This window comes from Lytechinus variegatus, chromosome 4 (genome assembly GCF_018143015.1).
Source record: "Lytechinus variegatus isolate NC3 chromosome 4, Lvar_3.0, whole genome shotgun sequence".
Lineage (NCBI taxonomy): Eukaryota > Metazoa > Echinodermata > Echinoidea > Temnopleuroida > Toxopneustidae > Lytechinus > Lytechinus variegatus.
The window spans coordinates 36,463,736-36,485,501 of record NC_054743.1 but is presented as its reverse complement, the minus strand read 5'-3'; the positions used below and the strand labels follow the sequence as shown (position 1 = coordinate 36,485,501).

The 21,766-nt window shown below is 36.7% G+C and overlaps 1 protein-coding gene across 2 annotated transcripts in view; it reads left to right on the top strand.

Moving 5' to 3' along the window:
• The window catches only part of LOC121413960 (peptidyl-prolyl cis-trans isomerase-like 4), a 41,668-nt gene continuing 19,902 nt past the window's right edge, over window positions 1-21,766 (top strand). For both annotated transcript variants that reach the window (XM_041606984.1, XM_041606983.1), the window contains exons 1-3: window positions 1-186; window positions 15,704-15,771; window positions 19,285-19,349. In XM_041606984.1, the coding sequence (XP_041462918.1) occupies window positions 117-186; window positions 15,704-15,771; window positions 19,285-19,349 (203 nt within the window). In that variant the 5' untranslated portion in view covers window positions 1-116. The remainder of the gene's footprint in view (window positions 187-15,703; window positions 15,772-19,284; window positions 19,350-21,766) is intronic.

Below are 21,766 nucleotides of genomic sequence, written 5' to 3'. Positions count from 1 at the left end.
GTGGCCCATAATACGAAAAGTTACAAATTCAACTTTCTCAGATTCAGAACGACAGAAGCAAATCCAATTAATTTTTGTTCAATGTTAAATTAAATTGCTTTAGATTTACTTTCAAAATGGCAGTTATTTTGGAAACAACAGTTGGTGATCTCGTTGTTGATTTATATCCGGAAGAAAGACCAAGATGTAAGTTGTTTAAACTTCTTTAACTTATTTTTAGGGCTCACGGCGTCACGACACGCAGCAGTTGCAGTTGAGTCTCGCCGACACGGCCGTGCGGAGCGCGCATGGCCACTTGTTCACTGCTACGAGTACCACCCTGCCTGTGGGGAATCTAGAGGTAGGACTATGGTCACTCACACAACATGCGAGGTTAGTAATACTAACCTCGCACAACGCATGTGGTTTCATAGTGGACTTTGACGTTTTCATTCATCACACGAATGTGAGGGAATAAAAAACGCCAAACGTTTCAGTATTTCTCCACTAATGATTTCTTTTTTAATAGTTTAAGTTTTTAAAAAAAATGAATTGGAAATTATTTATAAAACTGTTTTTATCGCTTACCTCCAAGTCTCAACCATGTCAACCAGGATACTCCATTCGATCCGTCCTATACTGCGGTGGAAAGTACGCAAACAACAATCGAAAAGCAATTTTTCGTATCGAACATTCTCAATTCAAGTCGTCAGCGCGTAATAGGAAATTGTACCAAAAATCAACAGGTTGCATCTCATGTATATACTTATTGGTAAAGTACGCCATCTTTTGACAAGATGATGATGAAAGTGGATTGAACGAGCAAGAAAATAATGCTGATCGCCTAGAATGCAGCTAGCTTGCAACACCGTAAACAAAGGTACGGTAGGCACTTAAGAACCAAGTTTGAAAGGACACTCGTAAAATTATGTCACTCTCGCGATGAATATTCATTAGATCGTGGTCGTGCGTGTTCAATACAAACTCTCTGCATGCATGCACTCGGTGTGTATTGAACACGCACGCCACGATCAAATGAATATTCATCGGCGAGAGTGACATAATTTTACGAGTATCCTTTCAAACTTGGTTCTTAAGTGCCTACCGGCTTGGTGAATAATATCGCGCGCCCTCTTTAGGCAAAAGTTGATATCAACGCTGATCAAGAGGCATCTACGTGAAGATCACGAAAAATGCTCTTATTTTATTAAAAAAAACAAAGAGAATTCAACAAACGATCCATATGGTTCGGTAAGTGTTATAGAAAAAGTATAATTCATAGCTATGATGTAAAGTCATAGTTATTTTAGTAAAAATGGTGTGAAAGATTCGCGTGCACCAGGTGCATATGAATCCTTCACACACGAGACGATTTGAAACCATGAGTGGACTATGGTATGCCAATGTTGTACAGAGCACACTCTTAAAAAAATCATTAAAATATCACTTTTGTGACCAAAATTACTAATTTCCATACAGTTGCAATTTATTTTTCATTAGTAAATTGGGAATAATTTTTTCATTCACCAGAGCGCTCAAAAACTTGAATTTTGGGCATATATTTGTGTACGCCCTCTATTGGTGGAAAGTAATATGGCAAGAAAATTTTCATTTTTTGATCTCTATTTTTAATTAAGAAAAAATGATTTAAAGAATCAAATTTAAATAAGAGCCAAGTTGTATGAATAATAGATGTAATGGAAACTGTCAGTGTAAAAAAATCAAGCATTTGCCCCAAAGAAAAAGAGAAAATAAGCCAAACATTGCCACCCTTATTTTGCCACACATGGAGATAACTGAGAACAAGGTTATATTATAACCTTGTTCATTGAATGAGTGGGCATGGCGGGAGTTGGCCCGATCGCTCAGGTGCATGCAGGCCTAGCCTGGGGCGTTTTGGGGAGTGAAAGTTATGTATTGTACAACGCCTACTTAGCTTGTTGTACGCGATCAAATGGGAGGCTGAATGTCACACATTCGTACCGTTGCACACAAGACGTACCATCCAAAATGTACCATTGCACGGCTTTAGGAGGTGACGTCACAATGCGATTTCATTGAATAAGATGACAATGCGCGTACAGCCCGCTGGCTAAATGCGCAATGCTGTCCAAGATCATGTGCGCTTGTGGGCCCGGCTTGTGGGATTTTGCTTTTCGCTTTCAATATTTTTGCTCCCTTTTCATAGATTACTGGAGGGAAAAACTCTTGTTTTTTTCATATTTTCGCTAGATTCCGAGGCGTTGTACAACACAAATAGCGAATATTCTTATTCGTGCAATGGTGCGAGATTTCGCATTCGGTGAAAGAAACAAACGCTCTATTCAACTCGGCTAACGCCTCGTTGAATAGAGCATCTTTCTTTCACCTCATGCGAAATCTCGCACCATCGCACTCATGCCTATTCGCTATTTGTATACTGTTCGTATGGAGTCACTCCCCACTAACGCCTGGGAGCCCTACCTTATATTTCCACACAAACGGGTACAAGACCAGAAACTTTCGCCCCCGAGAATTCTACTTTCCCTCTAAAAGATCTAGCCCTAAAACATGTACATGGCATGGGGTCCAACTTCATTTCCAACATTTCTGCGATATTGATTTCATATTTAAAGAAGAATTCATTAAAAAAACGAGAGATATGTTATAAAAAGATGGGAAGAGCTTACGGCCGTGTTTAAGTCGCCATCTTGATTTCTTTGTCTTCCGCTTGGCGACAGCACGCAAATCCCGCGATTTGTCATGTTAATCAGGAGGCAGCAGTGATCACTCTTCCCCAAGGGATGTAGATATTCAATGTCATGGATAAATTCCTGATTATCAGAGAGTACAAGATCAAGAACATTAGCTTGTTGCCCTTCCCTGAACCTACAGTATTGCTCGGAATAAAGATGACACATTACCGCGATGTACCGCGTAAGTCGATGAGAGATCGGGTACCGCGCGATTACCACCAGCAAATTCCCATCGGCGGGAGTCGCCTGCCTAGAGAAATTACCACGGTAAATACCACGAGATTTTTTAATGAAATCTCGTGTATTACCGCGGTAATACCGCAGAAGGAGGGACGATCTTATGTTGATAATAAAATGTCACCATTTAGACAACTCACATGGTTCAAATTAGCCCTCCTGACTTGCCGCGATGTCTCTCTCGAAATTACGATACAGCAACTTATTGCCGTAAGATGCCGTCTCGATCTCCTCGAAACCCAAACAAAAATGTCATGGCTTGATGTTTAGCTTTGCGCCAGTGCACAATTTTAATGCACGCTCGTGTCATCGCCCTCAAATTGTCATCTTTCTGAACTTCTTTGAACGAAAGTCGGGTCGAGATGAGATCATGTACTTTCTGGGATAAGTAGTAAATAGTTACAAGAAAAAGGGAGCACCCAATAACGGAGGGACAGAGTCGAGCAAGAGGAGAGAGCGACAGATACGAGAGATGGGGGAATTATCAAGAGAGAGGGAGAGAGAGCATTAGATAATGGATAGAGAGGGCGTGGGCGGGGTTTGCTAGATTGAGCAAGAGACACCGAGGCTGGAAAAAACAGACCTATCGTCTATTTCCTTTAATTTCTTACATTCCTTTATCGTCATTCTCTCACTTGTTCGCAACTATAATTATTTAATTTTAATATTTTCAGTGCATTATTGCCCAACATTCCTCCTGCCGTTATTATGATATAAGGAATGATAAACTACTTTGTTTCTCCCACCCGCTCCCACCACTCGATCAAGTCACAAAAACACAGCACGTACAAGGCATATTAAATGATTGCACCACGAATTGATTACTCATGCTTAATTATAATCAGTGTTGTTTTTTACGTTTTTATGTTGATATATTTCCATTTGACCCATGTCTCACTCATTAAATTTTTACTGAATCAATATCTCAGGTCACTTCTCCCTCGATCCCTATCTTTTTTCTCCATTCTTTAATCCTTTTGACTTTTTTGGTGTAATATTGCAAAGCTCTATATTCAATATTATCCGACGTTCAAGCTGGTGTTAATGGATGAACAAAGATAAAATATTTTTAAGTGTCAATTTATTGTCACCGGATCGTCATACATGTAATATGCATATCTTTTTCAAGTTTAATTAATCTTTCATTGTTTGAATGATAGTTTTCTTTTAGAATTGTTTTTATATTCTCTCCTCTCACTGAATCACGTCACCTCTGTCATTGTCTGCTGTCATCTCTCTTGCTCGCAGGGGCGTACCTCAGATTTTCCAGCAAGGGGGGGGCAAATTCGTCCGCCAAAAAAAATTGACAAGCATCCAAAAAAAAAAGTCTACAAGAACAAATGAAGGATTTCATACCAGGAAAAATTTTGGCCAGCCAAAAAAAGTCTTCACAAATAAAGGATTTTGTATCAGAAAAAAACATTTACAAGCAAAAAAATAAATAAAATTCAAGACCAAAGTAGCAGGCCATCTGTGTGTCGCTAGTCAGGGGGGGGGGCACTCTCCCATCTGACCCCCCCCCGCCGTAGGTACGCCAATGCTTGCTTAGTCTGCTATGCAGACTCTGAATGGCTCGTGAGGTGCTGGTTTGCAAAGCAAACCAGCCTGAAAGGTCGAGCGAAGCTTCTGCAGCCTCCGTAGCTAGACATACATCTGTAGTCTGCTATGCAGACTCATTGAATCAGCTGAGGTACACACACTGCTGATGTGGGTCTACATTTTTAGACTAATGCTTGCTCGACTCACTTTTTCCCTTACCTTATCGTTCCTTAGATACATGTATTTAATTTGATATATAGATATTAGTTTGATTCATATAATCACAATATTTATCTACCGTCTGTTACCAAGTATTGTTATCTTTGACTTAGATTTTGACTATATTTTCATGTATTATATGATGATTTATAGTTGTTTTTATGTTTTCCTTAGGTCATTGATGAAAAACAATTTTATGCTGATCTTTTGTACCTGAATGTTGTAATAAACAAATAAAGATGTATATTTGTCAATAAGTAAAGATTTGGTCTTAACTAAGACCCAACGGTGGATCATATTATCCTGAAGGCACAAAGATGAACCACTGAAGTCAGACAATGGATTAAATTGTCCTGATTAACATCATGACAATTAACTGTAAGTATGAATAATGTCTTCAGTTATTGGAATAAACATTTGCTTGTGCCTTGTGAAGGCTTGTTTGTGCTTATCCCTCACTCGTCGATATCTGCATTGCGACAAAGACAAAGTAAGCATATACGGGTATACGATCAACGTTAGGCCTAATTTAGTAAAGTCTTTTGAAGAACTGTACAAGGCTAGTACTAAGTAACTACATGTAGCTACCGGTACCTACAATCACTGTCAGTGTCACTACGTCAAACCACTAGTACGAGTTTAGTTAGCTAGCTACTACGGTACCGGTTACCGTACATTGTGAGCAGAGGCCGAGAAGACAGTGCATAATATTCCGATTTTGTCTCTAAAATGGACGTCCATCATTAAAAAATACAATACCTGTATCATTTTACTGAAGAAAATGAGTTTAGGTTCAGTAACAATCACTGGGATAGCACAAAAGCACGAAATACTTTCTATTTGGTGATTTTGTTGTAACTTAGTTCGAGCAATCTGATTTTCTTTCGAGCTCGCTGGTATGGTACGGTATCTGCAAAAGCGCTAACGAGTACTCGCACGAGATGGGTTTTTTTCTCTTTTAATTATGGTATGATTTAAGAGTAGAGTGAATAGATTATGCCTAATATCACTGAGAAATACTACAATAAAAGTTCTAAGAGGCATAGCGAGAACTTTTAATATAAAGGATGGGAACAATTACTAAGGAAAATGTTTCTGAAATTGAAAATCCCATTTGAAATCGAAACAAACTTCGAGATAAAAAAAAGTGAATTTGAGCTGTAGAGGAACGGGGGGGGGGGGGGGGATAGCACCCTCCCCCTCTCCATTGAGAACCATTAAAACATTTATTGTGGTAAAATAACGGACATACGTAAGTGACCTGACCCTTAAAAAAATCGATAAGTGAGAAAAGCGACTGAGCTTGTCATTGCGTGTTTCCATTCTGTTAAGAATGTTCAGACTTTCGTGGCATATACCTTCATTTGAGAGTGAAACACATTTTTTTTCAACTTGAAAGATTTTACTGAATAAGTATACCCCCCCCCGTTGAAAAAGTTGGATCCACCCCTAAACTTCAATAGTGATGCTGTGATTAAAATGATTGACGGAGCGAATGAGGGAAAACCAAGCAATAAAACAATGGAAACAATAAGTCAGGAAGTGGCAGTATACATAAATTAAATAAAGAAATATATCCAATGAAGTGACATTAAATTTCGCATTACGTTTTTCATGAATGTGTAAGAATGAAAAAAATAATTAAAATAAAACAATCAGCTAGAAATGTGGAAAGATAAACTTACCTTATTAATCTAATGCACAACATAGTTATAGTTTGAACATCGGGTATAGTCGAGGACGACCTGGCATCAACATGGGTGAGGGGTAGTTTGCAGGCACAGACCCTCATTGGAACAACAAGTGTGCCTCCACGCAAAGACTAGCACATACAAATCTTGCTGTTCCAATCCTGAGCGAGAGAGCCTTCAGTACACAAGGCATGAGTAGGCTGCACATTCAGACCCTTATTTCGAGTGAAGGGTTTGCCCAGCAGACTAGGTGAGGGGTGGGTTATTTCTATTTCTTCAATCATTATCAGTTGTTCCAATTTATCCATCATTTGATTTCATTAGTCAGTATCAACCTCTCTTGTAACTACACGTACACATACGCCTGCTATATCTATATCTTAATTTCTCTTTATCTCTATTAAGACAATCCCTTTATTTTATTCCTCAATATCAATAGTTCCTGTCCTCTTCTATCGCTCTTAATTTTTGTTGAATATCTTGTCTATCCCCTATTTTATTCACTTTCAATTATGATACTTCCAAAAGAACGGCACGATACCAAATTGAAGACAAAAAAAAAAAAAGAACATAACATTTTAATAAACGAACATGTTCCGAGGTGTCGCACCTCATCCTCAAAATTATTAACAGAGTCATTGCTATTTATACAGTTAGGATGTCAAGTATAAATTTCAAGAATGTAGTTACACAGGATTATAAGGTGTGAATTCAATTGTTTAATGGAATGCAGTAAAAAAAAATACAAATTCTATGGATTCATCAGATAGGGGTGGGTTAAATTAAATGGATAACATTATATGGTAATTGCACACCTGTTGGTTTAGTTGAGGTTGTTTCCATTTGATGAAAAGCCCTTCTTTTATTTTTAGTTGAAAATCTGTTTGAGCAGTATCGAGAATTTTGAAACAATGGGTATTGCATTCTAACTAGCATTGGGGTGACGATTGCAAGTGTCTCCAGACATGAGAGACACTGTGTTTAACTACATGTACATTCTTGAAATTTATACTTGACATCCTAACTGTATAAATACCAATGACTCTGTTAATAATTTTCAGGCTGAGGATGAGGTGCGACACCTCGAAACATGTTCCGTTAATTAAAATGTTATGTTCTATTCTTATTCTTATTGTATTCGTCTACCGTTCTTGTTCAATCACTTTCAAGCATATAGGCCTATACCTTTAAGTATTTTATTTATTCAGATCATTCTTTCCTCTCTGATCTCGCCTTTTCTTCTCTTTAACTTCAATCGTTTCCATCAGTCACACATATATAATATGACGGTACAAGACTCTTACATTGTTTTATTTCTTCAGTATCAATAAGATCAGGAATGATGTCCTCGTACATGTATATTAATTACTCTTGAAACGTGGTTGAATTGAACAACCCTAGCTGTATGTGAACTTAACTGGGGTCAATTAATTACACCGTCTCGCGCATTTTGTGGACAATGAATAGAGGTGTGAAGATTATAGAACAGCTAACAATGAGAAGGCTGTAAGTTACACAATGATCTTTTGTGTAACTGTCTGAATAGAACATGTATTAAGCCAATTAAGTCAATCCCGTTATTTTATTCCTCAATATCAATAGGTCCTGTCCTCTTCTATCGCTCTTAAATTTTGTTGAATATCTTGTCTATGTCTATCCCCTATTTTATTCACTATCAATTACCGGTATGATACTTCCAAAAGAACGGCACGATACTAAATTGAAGACAAAAATAAAGAATAGAACATAACATTTTAATAAACGGAACATGTTCCGAGGTGTCGCACCACATCCTCAGCCTGAAAATTATTAAGAGTCATTGCTATTTATACAGTTAGGATGTCAAGTATGTAGTTACACAGGATTACAAGGTGTGAATTCAATTGTTAAATGGAATGCAGTAAAAAAATACAAATTCTATGGATTCATCAGATAGGGGTGGGTTAAATTAAATGGATAACATTATTTGGAAATTGCACACCTGTTGGTTTAGTTGAGGTTGTTTCCATTTGATGAAAAGCCCTTCTTTTATTTTTAGTTGAAAATCTGTTGAGCAGTATCGAGAATTTTGAAACAATGTGTATTGCATTCTAACTAGCATTGGGGTGACGATTGCAAGTGTCTCCAGACATGGTAGACACTGTGTGTAACTACATGTACATTCTTGAAATTTATACTTGACATCCTAACTGTATAAATACCAATGACTCTGTTAATAATTTTCAGGCTGAGGATGAGGTGCGACACCTCGAAACATGTATGTTCTATTCTTTATTTTTGTCTTCACTATCAATTGTTATTGTCTTTGTATTCGTCTACCGTTCTTGTTCAATCTCTTTCAAGCCTATAGGCTTGTACCTTTAATTTAAGTATTTTATTTATTCAGATCATTCTTTCCTTTCTGATCTCGCCTTTTCTTCTGTTTAACTTCAATCGTTTCCATCAGTCACACATATAAACCCCTCAAAAAAGGTTTTGCAACTCAGTTTTGGGGGGTGATATCTTTTTGGTGAATGAAGTATAAAAGATGAAACTGGTATCTTTGGAAAGCTGAATTATTCTTCTTTACAATGACATGCCATTTGCTGTGATTATGTAATCATGGAATATGCAGTCACCCTGAACATCGAGAAAAGTCAGAAGTGAAATGTTGCAAAATGCATTGATTTCCAACAAGGTCTCCATTTCTATAGAATTTCCACCATGCAGGTGACAGTGAATGCACTCTGTCCATCCTCGAAACAATTGGAAATTCGCTATTGCAAACGACGCATTTTGCAACATTTCATGTCTAACATTGCTGCGTATTATCATGTCTGTGTATTTCATGATAACACTAGCATGACAAATGACACATGATTGTAAAGAAGAATAATCATGCTTTCTAAAGATATCACTTTTACACATGATGATGGCACATTAAGAAATTTATTAGCACTAAAGCTTGCAGTATGAGTTGCAGAACTCAAACATGACATGGCAACGAATTTTGCAACATTTCATTTTTTACATTGCTGCATATTAATATCATGTCTGTGTATTTCATGATAACTCTGGCATTACAAATGACACATGATCGTAAAGAGGAATAATCATACTTTCCAATGATACCACTTTCACATATGATGGCACACTAAGAAATTTATTAGCACTCCAACTTGAGTTGCGGAACTTTTTGGGGGGGTTTATAATCTCTGTTAGCTCCATGATATGACGGTACAAGACTCTTACATTGTTTAATTTCTTCAGTATCAATCTTCCCTATCGAACGTGTACATTATTTATATAGATAAGATCAGGAATGATGTCCTCGTACATGTATATTAATTACTCTTGAAACGTGGTTGAATTGAACAACCCTAGCTGTATGTGAACTTAACTGGGGTCAATTAATTACACCGTCTCGCGCTTTTTGTGGACAATGAATAGAGGTGTGAAGATTATAGAACAGCAAACAATGTGAAGGCTGTAAGTTACACATCTGATCTTTTGTGTAACTGTTTGAATAGAACATGTATTAAGCCAGTCCATGAATACCCACCCCCAAATTGTCCAATATAGTTGGCATTTTGGGCCCGGAGTGTTGATGAGGGTGACGATGATGGTCATGATGATATTGAAAATCTATCATATATTTTGGATAAAAATCACCTGTTGTCGATAAAAAGAGAAACAATTGCAATAATTCCTGGTTGTCTGTTCTATATAGACGAACAATACACAGGGCAACATTAAAATGAATATACATAAACAAATTAGCAAGAGATAATTAATATGCACATGGATTAAGACGAGTCAATTCATAAAAAGATACCATTGCAACATTTTATTAATATTACTGAAATACATTTATAGGGAATTATGTTTGAAATGTTTTTTTACGTTACAGCTATAACGTAAGTGAAATGTTTTATAGTAATGAGAAAACCATTTTTATATGATTTTAACATTTCCCTTAAACATTTTTATGATATTTTGTCAATGTTTTGTGCCACGGAAAATGGAGTATATTGGTCAAGCAAGAAAACTGGAAGGTAGTGACTTGACCTTTTGACCTCAAAAGGAATAGAATTCCCGGATCATATACACACCAATAATATAAGCCTCGGTTAAGTTAAACTGGAGTTATCATGTTTAGAAGGAAAAGTTAACGAATGGACGGACAGACGGACACCGAGTGTGATACCATATTCGTCTCGTCCTATATACGGGCGGGCGTAAAAAGACGATATAGCCTACAGGGGCAGGCTGTTGCTGGAATGATGAACGGGGAGAACGGGAACAGAGTAACACTAACAGGCATATAAAATATTTAAGGAAGATGCAAGGGGGGGGGGCTGAATAAGATTTTTCAGAAAGTGCTGATGCTAGGCATTTAAAGCAGGGCCACTTGCGGGTTTTCTTTTTCCGGGAAGGGGGGTTCAAGATGGCCGATCGAAGAGAAAAGAGGGCGAAGTATATAGGAGGAAGAAGACGACGGCGAGGAGAAGGAATGAAGGATAAAGAAGATAAGGATACAAGAGAAGCAACGGATGATATGTTGAATGAACGAATGAAGGTGATAAAGGTAAAGAAAGAAGAAGAACAGGAAGAAAACAAAGTGAAAGACATAAGAAGAATTGAATGAGAATAAATAATATACAAATGATGATGATATTGAAAAGTAATCTTTTTTGGGAATAAAATCATCTGTTATCGATAGCGAAAAATGAAATATGATGGGAAGTGAATCATCTTTGAATAAAAGACGTAACCGATAAACGTACAGAATTTTACAGAAAATGATGGAAATCAAATTTACTAGTTCTTTGAATAAACAACTAATTAAATTAAAACACAGAACTGATGAACAGGAAAGTGGAAAGCAAATATACTCGTTCTCTGAACGTCGGAATGATGGAAAGTGAATCTACTTGTTCTTGGAATGAACGATGTAACTGATAAAATAAAAATACAGAATTAATGAACAGAAAATGATTGAAATCGAATCTTCTTTGAATAAAAGTCGTCAGTGATGGAAAAACACAAAAATATTGATGAACAGAAAATGATGGTTAGCAAATCTAGTAATCTCTGTTCCATTCTGAGTGGATCTCATATCTCATAGGTTGTGTTTTGTTTATTTAAATGTATGATTATTCTAACTGAATTCTAAATCTCTATTTCATAACTTCATAATAAAACTCAAATCTGAATTAAACTCGTCATTTGAATTGACTTCGTAACGATTAAATGAAAAAAAGTCAATGAACAGAAAAATGATGGTAATAAAATCTACTCGTCCTTTAAATGAACGACGTAACAGAAAAATAAAAATACAGAATTCATGAACAGAAAAATGATGGAAAGCGAATCTTCTTTGAATAAGTGATGAAATTAAAAACAAAAAACACAGAATTGATGAACAGAAAATGATGGTTTCTTCCCAAGCAATCTACTCGTCCTTTACATTAACGACGTATTACTGATTAAAAAAAACAATGAACAGAAAATGATGAGAAGCATAGGCGGCGGAAGTGGGGGGGGGGGAAGATCCCCCCTAAATTTGAGGTGGGGGATGGTTTCCCTCTAAAATTTTAGTTGATAACCTTTTTTTTTCTTGTCAAATTTTTTACCTGTGTCCATCACAAAATTTCAGGTGGACCCCTCCTATTTTTGTTGGCTTCCGCCGCCTATATGATGGGAAGCGAATCTTCTTCTTTGAATGATGAATAGAAAAATGATGAAAATATTCGTTCTTTGAATGAAATACGTACCTGATTAAAATTACAGAATTGAAGAACAGGAGATAAAAATAAAAGACAAAAATGATTATCTACTTCTCCTTTTAAACGGAAGACGTCATTGATAACATATAAACTGAAAAATAAACCTTTAGCTAGCTTCATAAATAAACAGTGGAAAGAGAATCTACTCGTCCTTTAAGCCAAAGATGTCACTATAACTGGGTCACTCGGTCAGGAACTGGGCACATGGATTTTTAGCGGGAATTTTTCTGATGCGCGCGCTCGAGGCAGTTTTTCAACCCACTGTCTATCGGGTTGATATCTTGAAGTGCAAATGACTGGATAGTAGATTAAGAGAATTGAACTAAGTGGGTTTAGCCATAATGTTGTTCGCCCATCTGATAAATAGACCAAGTGACAATAGAACATCCGTCAGTAAACTGACGGGATTGCGTCGTGTTTTTACCAAAAAGTGTCTAGTGTTGAGGCGAAAAGTACATGGACAAATGGTGATCAGATCTGACTAAAATCTCGTGTTTGACGTGATAATTGGGCCTCTCTTCAGCCAGCGGCCTGCGGGAATTACCGCGGGAATTTCACACGTGAAATTGGCTGGCGGTAATTTTTTGGTTCACGCCTGTCTCGCGGTAGGTGCGTGACCCCTCGGGAGGGTGTCAACTTTATTCCGAGCAATACTGAACCTAGTAGGTTTGGTTATATGTTGGAAAAGTAAACTATCTTGCAATGTACATAGAAATTGATGCGCTGGTTGACCTTCACCACAACGTGGATGCCAATTAATCCAGTCAATATCTGGGAAGTTAGAATCTCCAATCACAAGAACATGTTGCTCTGATCTTAGATCCATAATATCACAAAGTAATTTGCATAAGAATTCATTATTTGCTAAACTCGAAGATGGACTGCGGTGAATACATCCCAGTTGCAAGGTCATATTCCCAGACAGCGTTACTGAAGACCATACAGACTCAGAAAAATTGGTGCTAATCTGGGCATCAGTAGCAGATAAAGTTTGCTTCAGGTACATCACAACACCTCGAGCTTTAGATTTGTCTAAATTATTGTAGGTTACATATCCCTGTAAGCCCACCGATGCTGGATCAAGTGGAAAAATTGAGCTTTTTGGATTAGCTTCCGTAATCAATATACAATCAGGATCATGTACATGAACAAGTTGTTGCAGGTCAATCATTTTATTTACAAGTGAGTCAGCATTAGTGTAGAGTGCTTTGAAACCATTATTGTCAATTCCATGTCTATGACTGTTATGAATGCTGACTTCATTCGACCCGAGTCAATGTGGAGGAGATACCCCTCCTTCTGCACCCTCAGATCTAGGAACGTTATCACTTGCGACATCCTTGTCAACTTCTTGGTCGGTTGTTGCAGTTATTTCATGATTTCTGTTACGATTCTTTCTAGCTACAATCTTCCCATTGCGTATGAAAGTGTCAGATTCACCCTCACTTCTCCTTTTTTTGAGTTCTACCCACAATGCTCTTCTTTCCTTTCGTTGTGATGGGGTTAAATCTGGCGAGATGTATGTGTTAGCCCATCTATCTGTGTTCCTCAGCTTACGAGCAGAAGAAAGGATGTCACTTTTATGACCATCATCCTCGAGCTTCAGCAGGACTCTGGGTTTGTCATTACTCTGACGAACCCCACCAAGCCTGGTGACACTCTTTATCTTGACGCCAGAGATCTCCATACCGCTGGTGATAAGACTCTTCACAGCGTTAAAGTCCTCTCTCTCTCGACTTGCTGCCACATCTGCCTTTGACTCAGGAAGGCCATATATGACAACGTTGTTCTTGCGTCTCTCCCTATCCATGATTTCTTCTATCGTGGCAACATTAACACATTCTGGAGGAACAGATGATAGTCCAGATCCTATTTTGAGTAGTCTTGGTGGCGAGCGAAAAGCAGAACCAGTACCAGAGGTGGTGTTATTACTAGCAGTACAATTGCTAACAACATGAGCATAGCTAGTCTTCAGAGTTTTCAAGCTTTTGATTTCTTCCTTGACCTCTACGATTTCCTTCTTAACATCAGAGATGATTTGCTCTACTGTCGGCATTGGTTTAGCACCAGGTGCTAATGAAGCACATGCATTTCTAGCAGCTGCTATAGCTCCAGTTTCACACTCCTTGCAGAACCAATGAAGGTTAGCATGGTTGGTCAAAAAAATCATACATCTCAATGGATACATCCTGACATTTGAGACAAGCCCAACGCAGGCATGACTCACACTCAATCATGAGATCAACTGCACTCTTTTTACAGTACTCACAAGTGTAGTTTCCATTCTCTTTTCTATGTGAATGCTTATCAGTTGTTCCAGTTCCAGATTTACCTTTGCCAGTTTTCTTTTGATTTTTCTTGGAGCTTTCTTCAGATCTTTCAAGTGATCTCTTTGCTTTATTGACTGAACCACTGCGACTTCGAGTGCTGACTTGTGTTTCAGCAGATTCTTTCTCGGCTGCACTTTCCACAATTTCTACGTCATCATTGGTATTGCTCTTGCCAAAAGGAGATAATTTAGTCAACTTCTTCTGCAATTTCTCCATAGTTGACGATTCCTGATGAGCATGATCCATTCTGTGACTCAGAATTTCGAAAATAATCTTGCTTAGTCAGACGAGTAGCGAAAAGCCCGCTGCTGATTCACGTACGCGTGACGTCACTATACAGTATACACGTAATACCGCTTGAAATCTACAGTCCCATATACTGCAAGAGGCGTATGGTGTTGAATATTTTGCCAGCCAGCTAGTAAAATCGAGGGCAGATTTCTCAACTAAATCACAGAAAAAAGTGCTCCAATGAACAAATTCCAAAATATATCCACAACAAAATGATGCAGAAGCAAAATTAAGCTTCAAAATGTATTCCAAAATTGAAATTTTGAAGATTAGTCAAATAAATCTCGCGAGCCAAAAAAAGACACGTCCGACATCCACGCACTAGGCCGAATTTAGGAATTGAAAAGATCGTTCTAACATTAGACTTCTAGCCCTAAATCATGTAAATTGGATATAACTTAATTTCCGACATTTCTACAATATCGATTTCATTTTAAACAAGAATTCATTAAAAAAACAGGAAAAATATAATTAAAAAAAGACAGGGAGACTTGCTCGATGTTTACGCCGCCATCTTGTTTCTCATTGTTCATCGCCAACGTTATGGATGCATGCGTCCATAACGGCAGAGTAAAGATCGAGTAAGTCACCTTGCCGCAACATCGTTTTGATATAGACCGAAGTAAGCAACCCAAAAAACTGCCTGCGGCAGCTCACCAGTTTATTCGCCATCTGTGCACATAATATTGGTCACTAAATTCAGTCTTTCTCAAAATTACAGCAAATCCAAGTGAAACGATGTCTGACTGACAATTCAAATGATGACACCGAGATCGAAGCCATCCAACAATGTGGTGGTCATTAATAAAACCGCTCTTGTTTGATTTTTCAGGAGTAATTGGAGTTACAAATATCTGTCAGTGATTTCCCAGTTATTTAACTGATTGAATTTTCGTCTATTTTGTAATCTATAGGTTGCTTGAACTTCTTGAAGCTTTGCAAGATCAAGTATTTCAACTTTTGTTTGCTTCACTCCATTCAGGTAAAGTATTCATTTTAAATCAAAAGAGAAAATCACCCTGATGTTATTGTCTTTAAATAATAAAAGCAGAAAATTTAAAATAAATGTAATTGTGAAAGAGGTTTCGCAAAAATTAACTGAACAATATTAAGAGAATTATGTCTTATAAATGCAAGCAGCTCTATAAAATGTCATTTTCGTAGATATTCGGAAAGATTTCACTTCTGCTCTTGATATATCATCCGACTTACTATTTCATATGATTCTATGAGAAAAATGTTTTCAAACATCAGTAATCACAAGCCTTAAATAATGGGAATTTATGTAGTTTATATGCCATGGCATAGGGCAGCTACAACTCGTACAAGCATGTGATGTAAAAAGTTATGTACTTTTATTGAGATTCCTAACTGATGTTTTGATGGATATTTGTCAAAACTTTTATCCAAAAAAAAAAACGATTTTCTTAAATTGAATTTCTTAAAATGTATGTACCTGTGGCGTTAAGTATTCAGTAAAATAAACAATCAGATACAAATCTTGCAATATTCATGACATTAAATCCTCACTCACACCTGGCATTATACATGGTGATTGATTCTTTTCAAATGATTAAGATCGAAGTGTGCTACTCTTTGTAGTTAGTTTTGATTGATGCAATTGTTGTGTACCACACACAAAGTGTCACATCATGGTAGATAAATATACTGAAAATAAAATTTGTGGTTTATGTTCATCAGAAAGGTTGTACAGGGTTCTTTATCATGGCAGAAAAATGGAAGCTTAAAGTTGAATTAAGAAGACGATTCAAAATATTGAGATATTTACATTAATAGCAACCTTACAACCCACCAAACACTAAGAGGTGATTCGACCCCCCATTTTCTTTTTTCAAAATAGTGAATTTGAACGATTTATCCCTACTCATTTTCCCCGAGTTCGCTCCTGCAATGCCTACCGAGACGGGTGTTCTTTGACTGTGACGTCACCGGGGGTATCGTAGTAAACAAGGCAGTGCTGTTTTGTGTACTATGCACGTACGCCTTCATATTTACTTTTGTGTCAAAACTTCATTTTATCGCTATTGATTTCATGTGAACGATGTTGAAAGGAAGTAATAATTATCATAAGACATATTGTCAATAATATGTCCCTACATTGTTAAAACTGTTCTTCTTTGTAGCAATTTTAGACGATTTTAATGCCTTGTTTTCGTTCCGGACTGTGTCCGTGGCGAAACAATTGAATAAACTGCAGTTGAAGTTGTATCTGCGAGCCGGAGAACTTGCAAAAAGGAAATGATTGAAATTATATTTATGGCCATACTATTATTCCAAATATGTAAATTCCCTCATAATGATACCATAGACCCTAAAGGAATAATTTCAAGGCGAATAGTATGAAATTTGACCAAGATCTATTCACCAGTCGATAACGTAGCAGACGTGTTATCATGATATATTTATCCGCGTGTGACGCGGCTCTTGCAAAAAACACAGTTGGTTGCGGAATTGCTTTGTGCCGACCGGCCACCCGCTCCGGCGCAGCTAGCTGTCGAGCTGCCGGACCGCATACCTTTCATGCTGTCTTCAACTCACTTGCGAATTGCATTTGTATGTGTGACGGTGACATCTAGCGTAATTAGATATACATGTAGAAAACAACTCGGAAGGCCGAGAAGAATAGTAAGTTGATTCAAGATTGCTACGTGGAATGAGCCATGAGTGGAAATGATCCACAGGATATAAAAATGGAGTCAAAGACAAAAGGAAAGAAGAAAAAGACGTCAGGGGATTGCTGCATGGTCATGAACTGCGCTTCGACCATACAGATATACTGGCCTGGGGGTCGACATACCAGACCACTACCCCACTACAGTGCAGTACACTCAATTAATGCCTGGGTGTTGTGTGTATTGTATATAGCATATAGGCATGCAGCGCGCGCAGAGCTGAGCTGGCCGCCGGAATTACTTTCCAGCTTCTCACTTGATGGAACATCGTGATAAAATAAATGAGAAATAGTGAAAATATCATTCAATAACTCACTGTTTTCAATCTTTCATCATGATTTAAGAGTTCATGATAGTTATTCATACTATTCTTTATACAGGTAAAGTAAAGATTTGTACATATGATTCATATTTGTTTGATTTGAGTTGCTTTGAAAAAAAATTGTAAAATCATCTTTCTCTCTCTGCATAGCATTTCTGTATTACACCCAGGCACCTCTTACACTAAATTCCCTCCGGTGACGTCACACTCAGAGTGATTTTTCTGTACACTCGTCTCTCGGGCTCTGACAGGTGGCTAGTTTCATAGACTTTCAAAGCAAAATATCGAGAAGGCAGAAGATTTTTGTGACATGCTATTTGTTTGAACAACTGATATATACTTTATATTATGTGTGGAACCCATATTTATGGAAACTCACCCCCTTCTTAATTCAACTTTAAAGCCTGTGTATAGCTTTGGTAAAGGGTCAATAATGTGATTGATAATCGAATATCATCTAATATGACAGTCTTACTGAAGCGTAGAGACCGTTAGATATTTTTCCAACTGCACTTCTCTGAGAAAATTTCAAATATTCAAATCTTGGATATATAGCGCCCTCTCTAGGAGATGCTTGTTTTAAGTTTAAAAAATGGGCATTCAAGCACTTATCTTATAAATTTAGTGTAAGATATCCAAAAGTTACAGACAAAGAACATATCTTGAAAGTTTCAGCCAATTCCATGATTTGGAATAGGATTTAATTGAAAGACAAAAACACACAGATATTTTAATTTGATCGGGTGACCCGATAAAGTTAAATTTCCATGTAAAATTGCAAAATTTATCCTGTAAAACACATTTTCATTTCATATCCTCCACATCATAACTGTTATAGGGCATATCCCATTCATATTAGCTAGCAATGAATTGGAATTGTGATAGGTGCATTTTGGTGGATTTACCAAAACTATACACAAGCTTTAAGAACATTTTTCTCCTCTTAAAAAAGATTTTTATATTTTGCTGTTCATATTCTAGTGAAATTAATTACGTAATTTGTTTTAGGTAGAAATGGACTTTGTATGAATGAAGTTTGTAAAAATGATGTGCTTTTAATAGTCACTTGACACTTAATATTGGGGATGAGTGTTCAAATTTGGCACTCTGCATGTATGCATAGTCTTTCAGATGGCAAGGTTCAAGTATCCACAATTGACACTCGCCACCCAGGTGTTAAATGGGTACTCGGTAGGATGCTAACACCAATGTGATTGGATTGGCATGTGTGCTCAGGTTACATGTACCTTGTCAGGTTGCTCCCCAGGGAGTGGAGATACATGTAGTGCATTTTGTGTGTGTAACAGTGATGGATCGACTGATCTTGCAATGATAATTACAAGTACAGTGCTTGGTGATGTTGGTGTACACTATGCGGAGGGAAGGCGAAAGGAAGGGGGGGAATTGCATACATGTATTCATGTGCACATGATGCCACATTACTTTCATGTAATTTGACCTTTGACATTTTTCTCTTTAGAGGAACTTCATGGCTCAGACTGGAGATCCAACAGGAACTGGGAAAGGTGGTGCTTCTATCTTCAGGTAACGTATAGTGAATTCACACTATTAAGAAGTTCACACGATGATTTAACAAGATGATTAATAGCTTAGGAAGGGGTGTTCATAGTGTGTTCACATAGTGACCCTCACTGCTATGCTCAAATATTTTAGGGAATAGTTGGACAAATATAGAGTGAGTGTCCACAGTCTGTTTACATGTTCACACAGTAGTCATCTCTGTGCTATTATTGTGCACAGTGTGTTCACATTGTCAAAATGCTCAATTTAATTGTGAAGATGATTTCTGTCACAATGCCACCTATACACAATGAGTGTTCACAAGGTGTTCATAGAGTGACGATAATTGCACACTGTGAATGCATCAACAGTTTGAGGGGTCACAGTGTGTTGGCATTGTGATTCACATTGTTGAAATGTTTAAATTTAACACTGTGTAAGATAAATTCACAATGTGGACACCGCTGCAATATGAGCATTTTCACAGTGTGTTCACATACATGTAATTCAATTCAATTCAATTCAGCATTTATTTCCAATTCATTAAAAATACAAGGCATGATCATGTACAAACAAAGAGACAATAAAAATAAAAACATATCATTGAAACATGAATAAATACAGACGAAAGTGATAATCGAAGTACTATTGCCAAATCATTGAAACAGTATAAAAATAAGAAAGATAAATGAATGGAAACAGGAGTGTACTAAAAAGCCAGGAGAAGGCTTGTTAAAACGCACACACCCAAAATAAATAAATTCTTAAAATAATTGTAATATATGGATGCGGCAAGTAGCAATAGAGTAAAAACAAATAAAACAAAAACAGAAACATAGAAAAAAAACATCAACAAGACATAAAACAAAACTTATGGAAATTATTGTACTATGAGGATCTTAGTAACTTTGGATCAGTTTATTTTTATATTGCTTTTTAAAAATATTATGAAAGGTAATATTAAATTGTTCAAGATTCAGACTATTCCATATTGTGGGACCAGTGTGACGCAATGAAAATTTAGATAAGTCATTCTTATAATTCCATCTGTGAAGTTTTCGTGAAGACCTTGTATAGTGATTATGTATATTACAATTGAAAGAGAACATATTCATTAATTGAGGAGAAAGAGTTCCAGTATGATACCGCTGCATTAAGGAAGCAATCTGTAGTGTATTAATATCTTGTAATTTAAGGGTTCTTAGCGACTTAAATAGTTTCGAAGTAGGTGCTCTATAATCTGATCCCATACAAATACGTATAGCTTTTTTCTGTAATAAAAACAGTTTGTGTAGATGGCAAGAATATGTATTTCCCCATATTGAGTTACAATAGGTCAAATGTGATAAAATGAAAGCGTTATAAAGAGTAATTAAAATGTGTTTTGGCAAGTCATATTTGAGTCGATTTAAAATTCCAATAAAACGAGAAACCTTATTACAAATAAAATTAATATGAACATCCCAACAGAGTGTGCTACTCAATATAACACCTAGAAATTGCACGGAGTCATAGAATTGGAGACGGGTTCCGTCTACCTTTAAAACAATGTTGCAAGTATTGTATTGCACACCCCTCTTTCTAAAAATCACACACTGCGTTTTACTTTTATTTAATGAAAGTTTATTGCACTTGAACCATGAAGATATTCGGGCAAGATTTCTATTCAGAATTTCAGTTAAGATATCAATATTTTCATGAGAGGCAAGTAGCGACGTGTCATCTGCATATAATATAAAATGAGAGTCATGGCAAGAATTAACAATATCATTTATGTACAATAAGAATAATAAGGGTCCTAGAATGGATCCTTGGGGCACACCCGTATTTACATTTTTAAAAGACGATTTAGTTGTATTATATACAGTAAATTGTTCTCTATTCAATAAATATGACCTAAACCAATTAAAAGGTACACCTCTAATACCATAGTATTTCAGTTTGTCCAATAGAATATCATGTGAGAGAGAGTCAAACGCCTTTGACAAGTCCATGAAAATACCAATAACCTTTTTATCTTTATTTAATTCACTAATTATTCTGTCTTGTATTTCGATAACTGCCATATCTGTTGAAAAATTCTTGCGAAATCCATATTGACTTTCATAAAGAATGTCATGTTTAAGTAAGAAATTATATAATCTGTTAAAAACCAATTTTTTCTAATATTTTTGAAATACAAGGTAAAACCGATATTGGGCGATAATTAGTAAAACACTTTGAATCATTCTTTTTAAATACAGTACTACCTTAGCTATCTTCAATATGGAAGGTACATATCCAGAACTTAAGGAACAATTAAAAATATGGCTAAGAGGATCTACAATATAACATATTACTTGTTTAACAACAGAAGGATCGATTTCATCGAAGCCACTACTTTTTCCAGACCGTAAAGATTTACATATCTCTAGTACTTCACTATTCGTTACCGGTGAAAA